Below are 13445 nucleotides of genomic sequence, written 5' to 3'. Positions count from 1 at the left end.
ATTTATTTAAAATATTTCAATATCCAATACTAGATCTTTTATTTGTAGACATTTATATTTTTAAACATTGCCTTAAAACTTAAAGCTAATGTTACAGTAATAATAAGTGAAAATCATCTTAGCACAACCATTTATTAACATTCGAGAGATGTTTAACAATTATTACACTTCTCTAACCCTAACTGATGGAGGGTTTTTATTTTAAATGTAAATTCCAACACATATTCCTTTTCCTCAATATTTTGTGTAGGTTTTGTAATTGTTTGAGGTTAGCAACATTTTAAAGGTTTATTTAGCCTACCATTTTAAATAAATAGTTTCATTTTTTAAATGGATTAAACGATTCAAATGTCTTATCGGATAGTAATCAGGTTAGCTATAGACCCAGAGATTACCCCTTGAATTTATTTCATACCTATCTTATCTTACCTAATAGGGGCAGGTCGAGACCTTAAAGCACTTCATCCGAAATCGAATTATTGCGCACCCCAGAAAATGCTGCTTTCATACCTATGCTAGAAACCTAAACATGATAGAATAGTTTTATCTCTATCAATAATTTATGTCAAGATCCCATGGATTGGAATGTAGTTAATTCGTGTTTTCAGTGACTGAAGGCTAATCTTATCTTATAAAAGGCTTGATTCAAGATAGCATATTTGTTGAGCTTGACTACTGACAAGTTATTATGGAACTGGATAATTTTTAATTTACCATTTATTTATAATATATCAACGCTGCAATTAATAATTGACCCAAACCTGGTATCATTCATACTCTGTACAAGAAAGATAATATTTCGGTTCAAATGTTAGCTCATGGATAGTATCTTGGACTATTAATACAACTAGACATTCCATCCCCATGTTAAATTTATCTCCAGTTTTTAAATCAAGAATTAAAGAAAATATTAATAAAAGAAACCCAGCGGTGAGAAACTCGCTCAAACCAAGACCACAGCTTAAAGAATCGCAGCCATCCAAATTCCAGATAATACTGTACAATTTACTGGGCTTGTTGTTCTTGGTCAAGCTAATGGCTAAAACCTCAACCTACCCTATTTTCCACGAATCTGTATCTCATATTGTATGGATTTTTTGTATAGTATAAGTACAGTAAATGTTGTTAATATCATATATCTTGTCAAAAGTAAGAATTTTCCTCTAGGCTGCAGCAATGATTTTTCTTCAAGAAGCACATAAATTAGATTATACAAGATAAATAATTATCAATGTTAAAATTCTTAGTTAAAGTTCTTAGTTAAAATTCTAGCTTGTTTTCTTCCTTAGAGACATGAGTTAGAGGTTGGCAATCTCCATTACCATTTTAAGCTAGAACTAGCTACTCTCTTTACTGTATGTAGTGGTGTAGTTGTAAATTTCTCCGTGCGGGAAAGCTCACGATTGTCGCAAAAACTATATGGGTAGCATACCAATATATAGGTTGGAACGGTGTTCCCACACCTTCCCCATCTCACCCCACTACAACACTGCCTGTAAGACGCATACATGTCCAGATAAAAGATGTATCAATTTATGGAAGTTTTAAGAAAATCGTTCAAAGGAAAATTGGTGTGTATTATTTACTGTTTTTTCTTGTGTACATTACTACCTTTCTATCTGAGTAGGGAACTAGAGAGATGGCAAAGGATGTAGAGAAGGAGTAGGGGTCATTGGTCCTGATAGTTTGTAGTTTGAGATCCTAGCACTGCTCCGAAACATATTTTTGAATCTTTCCTGGGCTTGCTCAATATTTCGGAGCATCCCCTGAGCTTGCACATTATTTTGGATCATCACTTGAGCAACATTTTCTTTTTTGAGGCAGTGCCTTGAAGTCACATCCTGTGCGGGGAAGTGCCATTCAGAGCGATGCAGCTAACCATTTAGTTCCGTTGCCTTGAATTGCATTTAATTATGAATAACCTGGTTAATTAACTTATTTCTGCCTGTAAACCTCATACTCAAAGATGTACTAAAGAAACCCATTAAGTTTCTCTGTTATTTTGAGTTTAAAAAGTAGAACAAGGACTTAGTTTGGAGATGGCCGCTCATGTAAAAACTAGTTTTGACTGAATGTCGAGTAATCCTGTTACAAGGTCAAAAGAAGCAAGTTATTTTTTATTTACCACGTTTATTCACATAGCTTACTATAATTTGTAAAAGTTTTTTAGTTTTAAACAAACAAAAAAGATTTTTTAAATCTTAAATTAAAATAATTTATAAATACATTTTTTTTTTAAATACCATGTTTTAAACGCAAGTAGAAAATAATTTATAAATATATGGAGAGAATAAATACTTGTAAGATTTAAAACTAAAAACGTGGGGCACTTGCAATGGCTACTTTACGATTATCTTAACCTATTGAATTATTATTATCTATTACATGCGCCCCACGTTTTTCGTTTTAAATCTTACAATTAATTATTTATTCTCCCCACATATTTATAAACTATTTTCTACTTTTTAGTGTGTTTAAAAACGTGGTATTAAAAAAAAAATTATTTTATATTTTTTAGTCTTTAATGTGTAAATATGTAAATATGTAAATATGTTAAACATATATTTTGTGACTTATTAATACATAACCAAACCTTTTTAACTGTAATCACATGTTGTAGCTACTATTCTCATAATCATAAAACTTTAGAATCCCTCAGGAGCCTGTACTTCTTAACCTCTGCTCTTTGAACAAACAGTCAAATTAAAGTATTTACAACTGACTTTAATTGATATATTTACATTCATCCAAAATGTAAACATTAAACATTTGGAAGTCCATGGGGTGTAGCCCATGGGAAATATGAAAATAAAATGATTTAATATTGCATCGTCATCCATTTGTGAGCTGTGTTTCAAGTTCTCTAGCTCATCGGGAAGTTGGTTTAAAATCGATTGCAAAATTTGTACTGAACAGACAAAAAAGCGAGCTAATAAAAACGTTTTAATAAACTAATTTTTCAAGATAAGATGTTTAAAACTACAGTATTCCAACATATTTCTTTTGTTTCAGGGTTCATCCACTGGCTATCCAAAACGAGTAAGCACTGAAAGATTACAAGAAATATTCAATAAGGTAAGACATTGCAGTTATATAGATGATCAAAAAAACAAAAGAACTTTTAGGATCGCTTAGAGAATTACTTTTATACCTTGATATGAAGTTTTGAAGAAAATGGTAAACTGAGTTGTATCCTCATATTGATCCTCTGTACATAACTCTGCTTCTAAAATAAAAGCTTGGTATCATGCAAGCTCTTGATGGCTGCATTGAGAAAATATAAAACAAGTTTTCTATAACAGTATCTAATAATAATATAATATAATATACAGTACCTATAAATAATATAATTAAAAACATTAGGAATCTCTTATTTAACTTACTTTTTATACTTTTGCTTTATTCATTGTAATCATTACTGTATTGGATTTTTTTGCAGTGTTTCGATGATTTACGATGATTTAATAATTACAACTTTTATTTATTTAAGCAGTTTGTCTGCATATCACTGTCAAAAATAAGGCACCTGTAACATACATTGAATTATGGTCTGAACCATTCATTGCTGTACATGTACTGATGTGTTTCAATTTTACAGTATGCTCACACAGAAAAGAATGGCGAACGATTCATGTCTGCAAAAGAGTTTGTTCAGGACTTTCTTGGACTTTTTCCTGGCAGTGGAAATGATCAGAGCATCAAACTGCTGGCTGGCATTGTCGACACTAGCAAAGATGGGTCAGTTTACATTTTATAAAAATCATTACTAGAACGGTTTAATATCATGCAATGGTTTATTTCACTTCTTAATTTTTCTCAATATTTATTCAAATAGTGAAATTCCCAAATATTTATTAAATGTTTACCGTATTAGTTTCTTGTTTGATCAATCTATTCACATAAAATAAAAATAAATAAAAAAAATGATAAGAAAACTGCAACTGGTATTCAATCTCAATTGTTCTTTTATTGAGACCAGCTGAAATAACACTTAGTGATTAGTAAAATGACCAAGTATTGATACTCATCAACGATATCTAACAAGTATGATTTTGTTTTTTGCAGCCTCATTTCATTTGCCGAGTTCCAGGCCTTTGAAGGGTTACTCTGTGTACCTGATGCACTCTATAAAACAGCCTTTCAACTGTTTGACATTAATGGAAATGGGATGATATCTTTCAGTAAGTATGTTTTAAAGTGATAATTTTGATTTAATTTCTTATTCATTAGAATTCAGCTGGCTTCTTCTACAGATTGTTGAACTGATTTTTTAAATTCAAGAATCTTACCATCCTGCAAGACACTTAGAGAAAACCAAAATATTTTACATTGAATGAATCATTTGTGATTATTCAATATTTAAAATTGTGAATTTCTTTTCTGTCTTAACTGCTGTTTATAACTTATAATATATCCAGAAATGTTAAACAAATAAGGTTTAAAAAATGGCAAGATTGTCAACTTTCCCATAATGGTGATTTTGTAGAACTATATTAGGGAAATATTATTTTAGAGGGAAACAAAGAATTTAATTTATAAAAGACCTATAAGGGAACCACATCTATGATTATAATATATTTATATATTTGTGTAAACACGCAACAGCTTGAACAAAATCGAAACCCCCATTGTTCAATACTAAGCCAGCTGTGAGCTATGAAAGATGATTTCATGAATCCAAACCAACATGCTTTGAAGAAGTTATTTGTTATTATAATATAAATCCTATTTATATAAAATTAAATATTTTGCCCACAAAGTTATGTGAAGTAAAGATGGCTACATATTTTGTTTTTGTTTTGTGAAATAGTCACTGTTCAAGCTCTACTCTATCATGCAAACACTGAATTATTATGTGATGATCATTATGTTAACTTTTATGTTGCAGAGGAGTTCTTGGAGGTGATAAGCAAAACCGAACTATACCAGAGAATGCCTTTGCATGTCGACAACAACTTCATCAGTTTGTATTTTGGTAAAGATAAGAAGAGAGTGATCAGTTATGCTGAGTTTAGTCAGTTTCTTCATGTAAGTGCTAAATACTGTAGTATTTTGTAGGGTATACTAAAATTCCAAAGTCTGTTTTCCGCAACTAGTCCTAAAAAATAAATATGTGCAGTGGACTCCTTCCCGTTCGAGCAGCAAAATTTTGGTGACTCACGCTCTCTCTCACACACACACACACACACACACACACACACAAGTCACTTTGTATATAGCCTTGTAAACAATTACAAACTGTTTGTCTAACGCTGTTTGGTATGTACATATGTCATTTCTGTGTTAGTACTTGCTATATTTCTGTAGTACTGTACAGGATGGAGAGCGAGCTGGTTAAGTGGTAGAGCGCGGGACTACGGTCCTGGAGGTGCCAGGTTCAAATCATGCCAACCACAAATGGATTTTATCTAAGTGACATACCCCAACCACTTAGCCTAGTCTAAAGTAATGAAAAAAAAACAATTCCAAGGCTAAAGCGTAGCAAAATTTAAATAAAGTACTTCGCTCATAATGTGTGGATTAAAATATATTTATTAATATTTGTAGTAACTCGTGGTAGTTCTGACTTTTCTTAGTTCAAACAAGGGCTCGGTTGAATGTGTCTGAAGGAGTGGGAGTCTAATGCATTTTAAATATATTTTAGAACTAAACGAGAGCTCGCCCCATGGTCGAAAACTCAACCAAAAGTATGTTTTGTGCGAACATCTCTATTTTCACCCCACGCTGTAAATAAAACATGTGATTGGAATTTCCATTTGTTTTGATTTTCTGTTAATATTTTGTTGTTATTTCTTCACCAACATGGCAACTAGGGGTCTCAATCCCGGGATCTCGGCCGATTTTTGATACCTAGAAATCCCGGGACTGGTGTCTTTTAATCCCGGGATTAACGGGATTGCAAAACCTATGTTTATATAGATTTTTTTGTGAATTTTAGGACTTACTTAAGGAAAATTAATAAAAATAGTCCAATAACACTTGAAACACGTATACTCTTTATTTTTAGGACGATTATATGAAATGGTATAAGTAATGATCTTTTTTGATTGGAAAATTTAATTATCATTAAACTCAAATAGGCGAACGGATGTAGGCCTAAATATATGTTTCAGTTTTTAGACGATTTGGATTTACTTTCTGTTTACATTATTTAGAACTTAATTACAGTAGGCCTATAAGTTATTTTGAGTTTTACTTTTGACATTAAACGTAAACAACGCAATTCGTGTAGCAAACATAACATTGCAATCGGAAATTTAAGTATTATTTTCATGGAAGCCATAAAATATAACTATAAACACACGATTATAATCTCATTATTAAGATTGCTTATATTTAGGGTCTATAACTTTCATCTTCGTATTTGGTTATTAGAGTGGTGATTAAATTTCTTACAATCCAAAATTACTTTTTTCATACACACGCTACTACATAAGCATATGGTTTATTGTTTTACAGTATCATATATTGTTTTATTGCTGTAAGTCAAAATAAAATTTTACGCTGCTACTCGTAATTCTTCCCATTTTATCTTTTTCTCTTAGCTATCTTTAACCTATCTGTTAGCGAGAGCGTAACACGTATAGCTTACGTGCGAGTGCGGTTGCTCGTGATTTTTTTAATGTATTTATTATATTCTAGAGTGACATATCAACATTTAAACACTGTAAATAAGAAATACGGGCAATGAAAGTTCCGCGTGGTAATATTTATTTACTTAGAAAATGGAAACATGACACAGTGTAACACTGGCGAAAGTTTGAAACATTAAAGTACTCAACAAGGGGACTTCTAGCTCATTTAAAATGGCTAAAAAGTTAAAAACCATAATATTATATAATCCCGGGATTGATCCTGGGATCCCGGGATCGGCTGAGACGAATCCCGAAATCCCGGGATTGGATTGAAGGCCCGGGATTGAGACCCCTAATGGCAACCCATAAGACCCATGTTAATTTTTTAAATCCATTTTTTGTGCTTATTTTTGAGCTTATTTTAATTTATAAAAGGATTCTGCACATCTACAGGAAAATATCTTTCATTTGGTACCAACCGCGTGTAATTCGGTCCAGTAGTATGGCCAGGCTAGCTGTCATAAATTTTGCAAAATTTTTTTAGCATATAAGTTTACTGTACAAAGTGTAAAAGTTTTATGCTCTGAATTGCTCTCTTATAGTTTGTAATAATAATACGGTACATTTATCTCGCTAATGTCAATTTGGTTTGTAGATTTAAATTAGACTGCAAACTTCTATTTTTATTTTTGTGTAGAACCAAAGCCATTATTTAAATGTTATCAATACATTTTTATAAACATTTACAAAAACATTAAGACTATTTTCTAAAATTAACAAATAGAAAAAATAATTGAATTGTAATTACAATAGTTAAGGCCAAAACATTGGCTAGTTTTAATGTTTAAAATTACCCATTAAATATTACTTTATTGTAAAAAATAGGTACCCATAGGTTATTGATTTTTGAAACTATTATGAAGCCACAAAGCGTCTTTGTTTACCCTGATAAGTTTTTGTATCCAAATAGTTTCAAATGTAATTATTAACGTTAAACTCTCATCAGAAAATGATACAAGTTTCATCATTTGATGAGATAAAACTTCTGAGATAGCATGTAATGTCTTAAGTAAACATGCACCGAGTTACATATCCAATATTTATCTCAAGTCAATGACTCAAAGCTACCTATCTTGCATCTCAATGATGTAATACTCATTACATTTAAACCCTCCTCTACCGCATTTGTTTCTCAGTTCAGCTTGAACATTTGTGTTAGCTGTTGCTCAGTATTATTAGTTAAGGCTTTTTTTACTTTTATATGTGATATGGATACTGTTAAGAATAAAGTGAGTTATTTTATATAAAGTTGATATGATGGAATAACATGTGATGTTTATCTCACAAAAATAGTTTGTGTTTGTTGTTTTGAAACATACTCTTAGAATTTGTTTTGTAAAAGGTTAAATAATTTCATATTGACTAATAATTTATTTTCTAATTAATTGTGAACTTTAATAAATTAACATTAGTTGTTATCTGTTTAACCTTTAAAATGAAATGTTTGCTTTTACATTCCAATATTACGAATAAACAAAATTGCTTATTCATTTTAATTTTTAATAGATTCAATAATGGATAAAACTGTTATAAATTTTTTACCTTTAATGTTTATGTATATATCGCTTTATATACTAAATTATTAGGTAAGGGTTGTAAAATCAGCATTATACTGGGGGCTTACAGAAAATGTTTCCTTGAAGGTACATCAACATTGTCAAACTCCCCATTTTCTCATTCTTAATTTGATCTTGCATGCATAATACCAGTAATTTTATGTATGCGTTTTATCTTATGTATGAAGTCAATGTTGCCTTATAATTTTACTTTCCCTTCAGAGTTGTTGACATATAAAGACACACCATTTCAAATTCTGCCGCATTTTTCAGGATTTTCATGAAGAATGTGCGACAGAAGCATTCCGCCAGTTTGACAAAGAAGGGTCTGGCTTCATATCAGCCCTGGACTTCAGAGATATTATGGCATCCATCAAAAGCCACTTGCTGACTAGAGAAGTCCAGGACAATCTTGTTGCGGTAACCAAACTTTAATTTTACTGATAGACATCCTTCTGTCAAGTGTAAAACATGTTTATTTGTGGTTAGGGATGGACGAGATTGGATTTTTAGTTCAAGACGAGACGAGACGGGATTTTTTATTTCTCATAAAATTTCGAGACCAGATCGAGACAGGATTTCCCTTCTCATACATAACAGGAAATGCACGTTCCACATTTTAACCTGATTTTTTAACATTTTTAAATACCTACTGATTTATGACAGACTGGTTGAATACAAAAAAATAATAATAGACAAACATATTTAAAATCTTTTATTAAAATACATTAATAAAAACATAAGTATATAAAACAAATATTAATAAGGCCTAAGACCTAGCTTATTAAAAATAACTCTTAGGCTTAGCAAAAATGGAGATATCAGTTAGTATATAGTTCAAATTTGAAAAATATCAAATTTATAAGACTAAAACAACAGTATTACTAGTTAAGTATCAAGTAACAATTTTTCAGTCTTGTGTTATTTTTAGAATGATTTTGGAGTGACTTATTTTGGCTATGTTTACAGTAGTAAAACATGTCTCACGCTGCTTACACTAACAAAACTTCTAATCATTTGCTATGTAAAAAAAATTATAAAACAATTGAAGCAATACTGTATTTCCATGTAAAGAATTAATAACTAAATATAAATGCCTTCACAAAAGAAACGCAACATCAACACGCTCCTGTATTGCGGGTATTGCATTGACTTTCTGCAGGCGTTTTTATATTTTAAAATTTAAAATTTTAAAATTTTATTTAAATTTAAAAATTAAAAAAAAAAATTTTCAATCTTGTCTCGAAAAAAATCTTTACCAAAATAGAATCTCGTCTCGTAGAACGAGATTTAAAATTTCCCAAAATTTTGAGACCTATCCATCCCTATTTGTGGTGTAACTCTATTCAATAACCTTTGTGTTAAACTTAAAAATTAAAATCATTGTGATTACAAGCAAGTATATTACCAGGATTTAAAATGCAATATCATTTTATACTAATTATCTAAGATTGACCCATTGTATTTAAAAATGTCTTAATTGAGAGACAGGCCCATTAATAATAAAGTACAAATTAATAACACACTAATTTATTGGGTGCTGTGTTAAAATATTAATTACTAAATTAATAGGAAATGGCGTTATTCTGCAATAACATCAGAAATTAATTATACAATATAAAACAGTTGAATCAATTCAGACTGTTATATTGTCCTACAAAGACATCAATTCCATTTTATTATTCAGAATGGGGCTAGGTAAATTCCCTTTTTGGATTTACACTGTCACTGCTCTATTTACTGCTTACAGAGATGGGGTAATAGTTCATAGGTAGCAACGGGAGGTTTTTATTCATGATCAGTTCCCATAATACAGGGGAACATTAGGGTTGCTTATTGCTACATAGTTTTCTTTTATTTGCGATTCACATTCCCCCTTCTGGACAAGTTCTTTAACTATAAAATGGGTAAGTGCAATCCAAACAACAGGGAATATCTTGATATACACTGAATTTCAAAATAATTTACCACCCTTGACCCTGTAAGATTATTTTCTCTTTTTCTACAGGCCGCAGGTGGTGGCCAGGGGGGTCACAAGGTCAGCTTCCCCTACTTCATGGCCTTCAACTCACTACTCAACAATATGGAGCTGGTCAAAAGAATCTACCTCAATGCAACTAACGGCCATAAGGACCTAGAGTTGACAAAAGGTAAATTAATCTTCCTGGAACTAAAGTTCCCTAGGCAGGTGTGTGGCTGAGTAGGTATCATAGTCCAATTATTATGATGTTCAGGGTTCGCAACTAAACTTTTGCCTGCGTATTTTCATTGTTGCACTGTCCTGGCTCATACTTTTTTTTACGTTATGTGGTTCACACGTCACAAAGGATATTTAAACTAAAAATAAATTGAAATTTAGACAGTTATACTTATACATATAGTTTAAAAATGAGTAATTGTCAGGACTGCTTTTGTAAATGAGCCCAGGCCCAGGGCAGGAGGTTTTAGGTTTGTTGGTAAGCGTATGGAAGAAAAAAATCTCCCCACAATGTGGTGGAAAGGGACACAATTATATCTCAGGCTCATAGTGCATCACATTCAAACCGCGGGCCTGATTATTATTTTCAAAAATTTGGCTCATGACAAGCTTTTAGTCTCAGCACAAAGTTTCTTATAGGGTTTATCTTTTTATTCTTCCACTGAACTTAACAAATGCAGATACGTTCTTTAGCCTGCATTTAAAAATCATAGTACTTTCAAAAATATTTGTAATACATTATTGTGTTTGTTGACCGATGATATACCAAACAAAGCTCTGTTCTGATGTTACACTATCAGATTTTATAAAATATGTAAGCTCTGCTATTTAAATCATGCAAAAAAACTAGAAAGGTCCAAGTACTCATCGGCACATCATAGTTTGTACTAGTTTATCTACATTCCTTTAGTGGTAAAAAATACAATATGTACACTTTCTTTGTTTATGTTTCTGCCCTGGAAAAAAAGCTTAGTTAATTTCACCATCCTACATAGTTGTTTGATTATAAACCAAATACTTAGACTAGTTTTAAAATGTAGTTGCGGCTTTTCCCTAAGACAATTTTGGAACTGTTCTACAGTAGTCCTAAACATTGATTGTAAAAACCAATGCTTTTTATAATCAATGCTTCAAAGAAAAGAACTACGGGTTTTTGGAGGTACCCTTTAGATGCTCTTTTTTGGAACAGTTATTTTTTATATAATCAAATCACTCCACTATCAGTTAGGTAAATGTAAGGGAGTGGTAGGTTATTTTGTTTTGTTTACGTTTTACAGAAGAGTTCCTGTATTCCGCCCAAATGATGTCTCAAATAACCCCTCTTGAAGTGGACATATTATTCCTGTTGTGTCACCTGCTTCACCAAACTACGTGAGTTACTGTAATTGGCTTAAACATTTTAGAATGTACTAACCATAATTTAGTTATTTTTTTAAGCTTTTCTTATTTTGAGCTGGAAATATCTTCAGACACGATTATTCAAATGATGTCATACAGTAGAACGTCAAAAATCCGGATTAATTGGGTCAGGACCCCATCCAGATTATCAAATTATCCGGATTATAGAAATTACCTTATAAAGGGCCAGCACCCACTATTTTATATATTCTATTTTAGGTAAAAAGACAGATGAATTAAAAATATTTAAGATGTGTTTTCTTAGCAACACGATTAAGCCAGTTAATCAGTGTGCTTCAAGCTACGCAGTTTCCGGAGCCACCGAACTCTTTGAAACCAATGGGAGTGTGTTCCTCCCATGTTAGTGACGCCGTACGTGACTAACTGTTAACTGCGCAGCAACAAGTTAACCTTAAGTCAAAGTATTCCTAATTTTACTTCATTGTCCATCGCGTGCCCATTAATAAGATTACTAAAATCACCCTCATAGCTATTACCATAGATTTAAATAGTTCACTACAGCATTTTCGCTTGTTGTACAGTAGAGCTAGCGATATGTCTACACCTTCGTCCATCTCTTCTTTGACCATCAACATGAAACTGAGACACATCTTTTCTCCGATCCATAGCAGAACGCTACTGTGGGTACCGCGAATCAGATAGTCACACAACGCATTGGTGGATTTCTATGAAAACACTTAAGCGCTGCGTCCTACTTCAACCACGCCGTTCCTTAACCACGCTGCGTTCTTGAGCTTAACCAACCACATAGCACACAGCGCGATTACTGAAGTTGGAGGAAAACGCACCTTTTATGTTCAAACACTGTACCGTATTTAATTTAAAGCAACATGTGTACCATGTACAGTAAAAATACCAGACACTACATATTTGAGCTTTAAAAAAAAACATGTAATATGCTTTTGAACTGCGTTAGTGGTTTGTTTTGTTGCAGCTAAGTCTAATTCGTTTTAACATACTGTACAAAATTTTATTTCTTGCTAGAGACAAATCCGGATTATTGATGGTCTTGATTTTTGAAGTCTGAATAATTGAGGTTCTACTGTATTTCATCCAATTATCTTGATACACTAAATACACTCTGAAATAATGTTGATTGTATTAATACGATCAAATACAATGATAATAATTACAAAACTAGATCAAAACTTTTAGCAAACTAATAGGTTGATAGCAAACATAACCAAGATATTTTAATAATTTCATTTATTACATATTATATATTTTGACTTTTGCCTATTTGTGTATGTAATGTAGCATTTACTCTAGGGTTAAGTAAAATTAACTATACTTAGTATAGATTCCTCCCCTTCTACGTATTTATTTATTACTTATTAATAATTTGTATTTGGAAAGAACTGTTTCTAACTTTTGAACTAATGTGATTGGGGGATATATTATTATATTTATGCAAGAAATATTTTTTTCCTTTATGTTATACACTCGTTCAATAAACCAATACCAATAAACCAAATCCAGTCATTTTTCCAACACTCTTGTACAATTTGTACATGTCAGGATTAAAATTAAATGTTTTTCAATAAGGGTTTCAATTTTATCTATAGTAAAGCTGAATCATGTGACAGATGGTATTCAAATGCAGTTTGATTCGTTATTTTAACAGTGTTTGTTTTGTTTTGATGCTGCACGGATGGTCAGCACTCGATCGTTTGATGACCCCCATACGTGGATGTGGTTGGTGTGAGACGTTTGATATATAACTAGAAACACATAGAATATTCAGATTAGCTTAGATTCCATGGGTTTCAACCTTTCACAGCATTGGATCAATCTGTCTGTGGTTATGATGGTTGGCATTTTTGAAAATAAAAGGATTCATAAACATATCGTCGCTAA

General features: G+C 31.7%; 1 protein-coding gene across 3 annotated transcripts in view; it reads left to right on the top strand.

The window, feature by feature from the left end:
- The window catches only part of LOC129005890 (calcium-binding mitochondrial carrier protein Aralar1-like), a 49350-nt gene that overhangs the window by 14601 nt on the left and 21304 nt on the right, over window positions 1–13445 (top strand). For all 3 annotated transcript variants that reach the window (XM_054434924.1, XM_054434927.1, XM_054434925.1), the window contains 7 exons: window positions 3013–3075; window positions 3599–3738; window positions 4066–4181; window positions 4889–5028; window positions 8465–8611; window positions 10200–10341; window positions 11447–11540. In XM_054434924.1, the coding sequence (XP_054290899.1) occupies window positions 3013–3075; window positions 3599–3738; window positions 4066–4181; window positions 4889–5028; window positions 8465–8611; window positions 10200–10341; window positions 11447–11540 (842 nt within the window). The remainder of the gene's footprint in view (window positions 1–3012; window positions 3076–3598; window positions 3739–4065; window positions 4182–4888; window positions 5029–8464; window positions 8612–10199; window positions 10342–11446; window positions 11541–13445) is intronic.

This window comes from Macrosteles quadrilineatus, unplaced genomic scaffold (genome assembly GCF_028750875.1).
Source record: "Macrosteles quadrilineatus isolate MER2022 unplaced genomic scaffold, UCM_ALF_1.0 Scaffold_41__1_contigs__length_1036756, whole genome shotgun sequence".
NCBI classification, from domain to species: Eukaryota; Metazoa; Arthropoda; class Insecta; order Hemiptera; family Cicadellidae; genus Macrosteles; species Macrosteles quadrilineatus.
The sequence above is the reverse complement of the archived record's forward strand: the minus strand, read 5'-3'. Positions and strand labels throughout refer to the sequence as shown.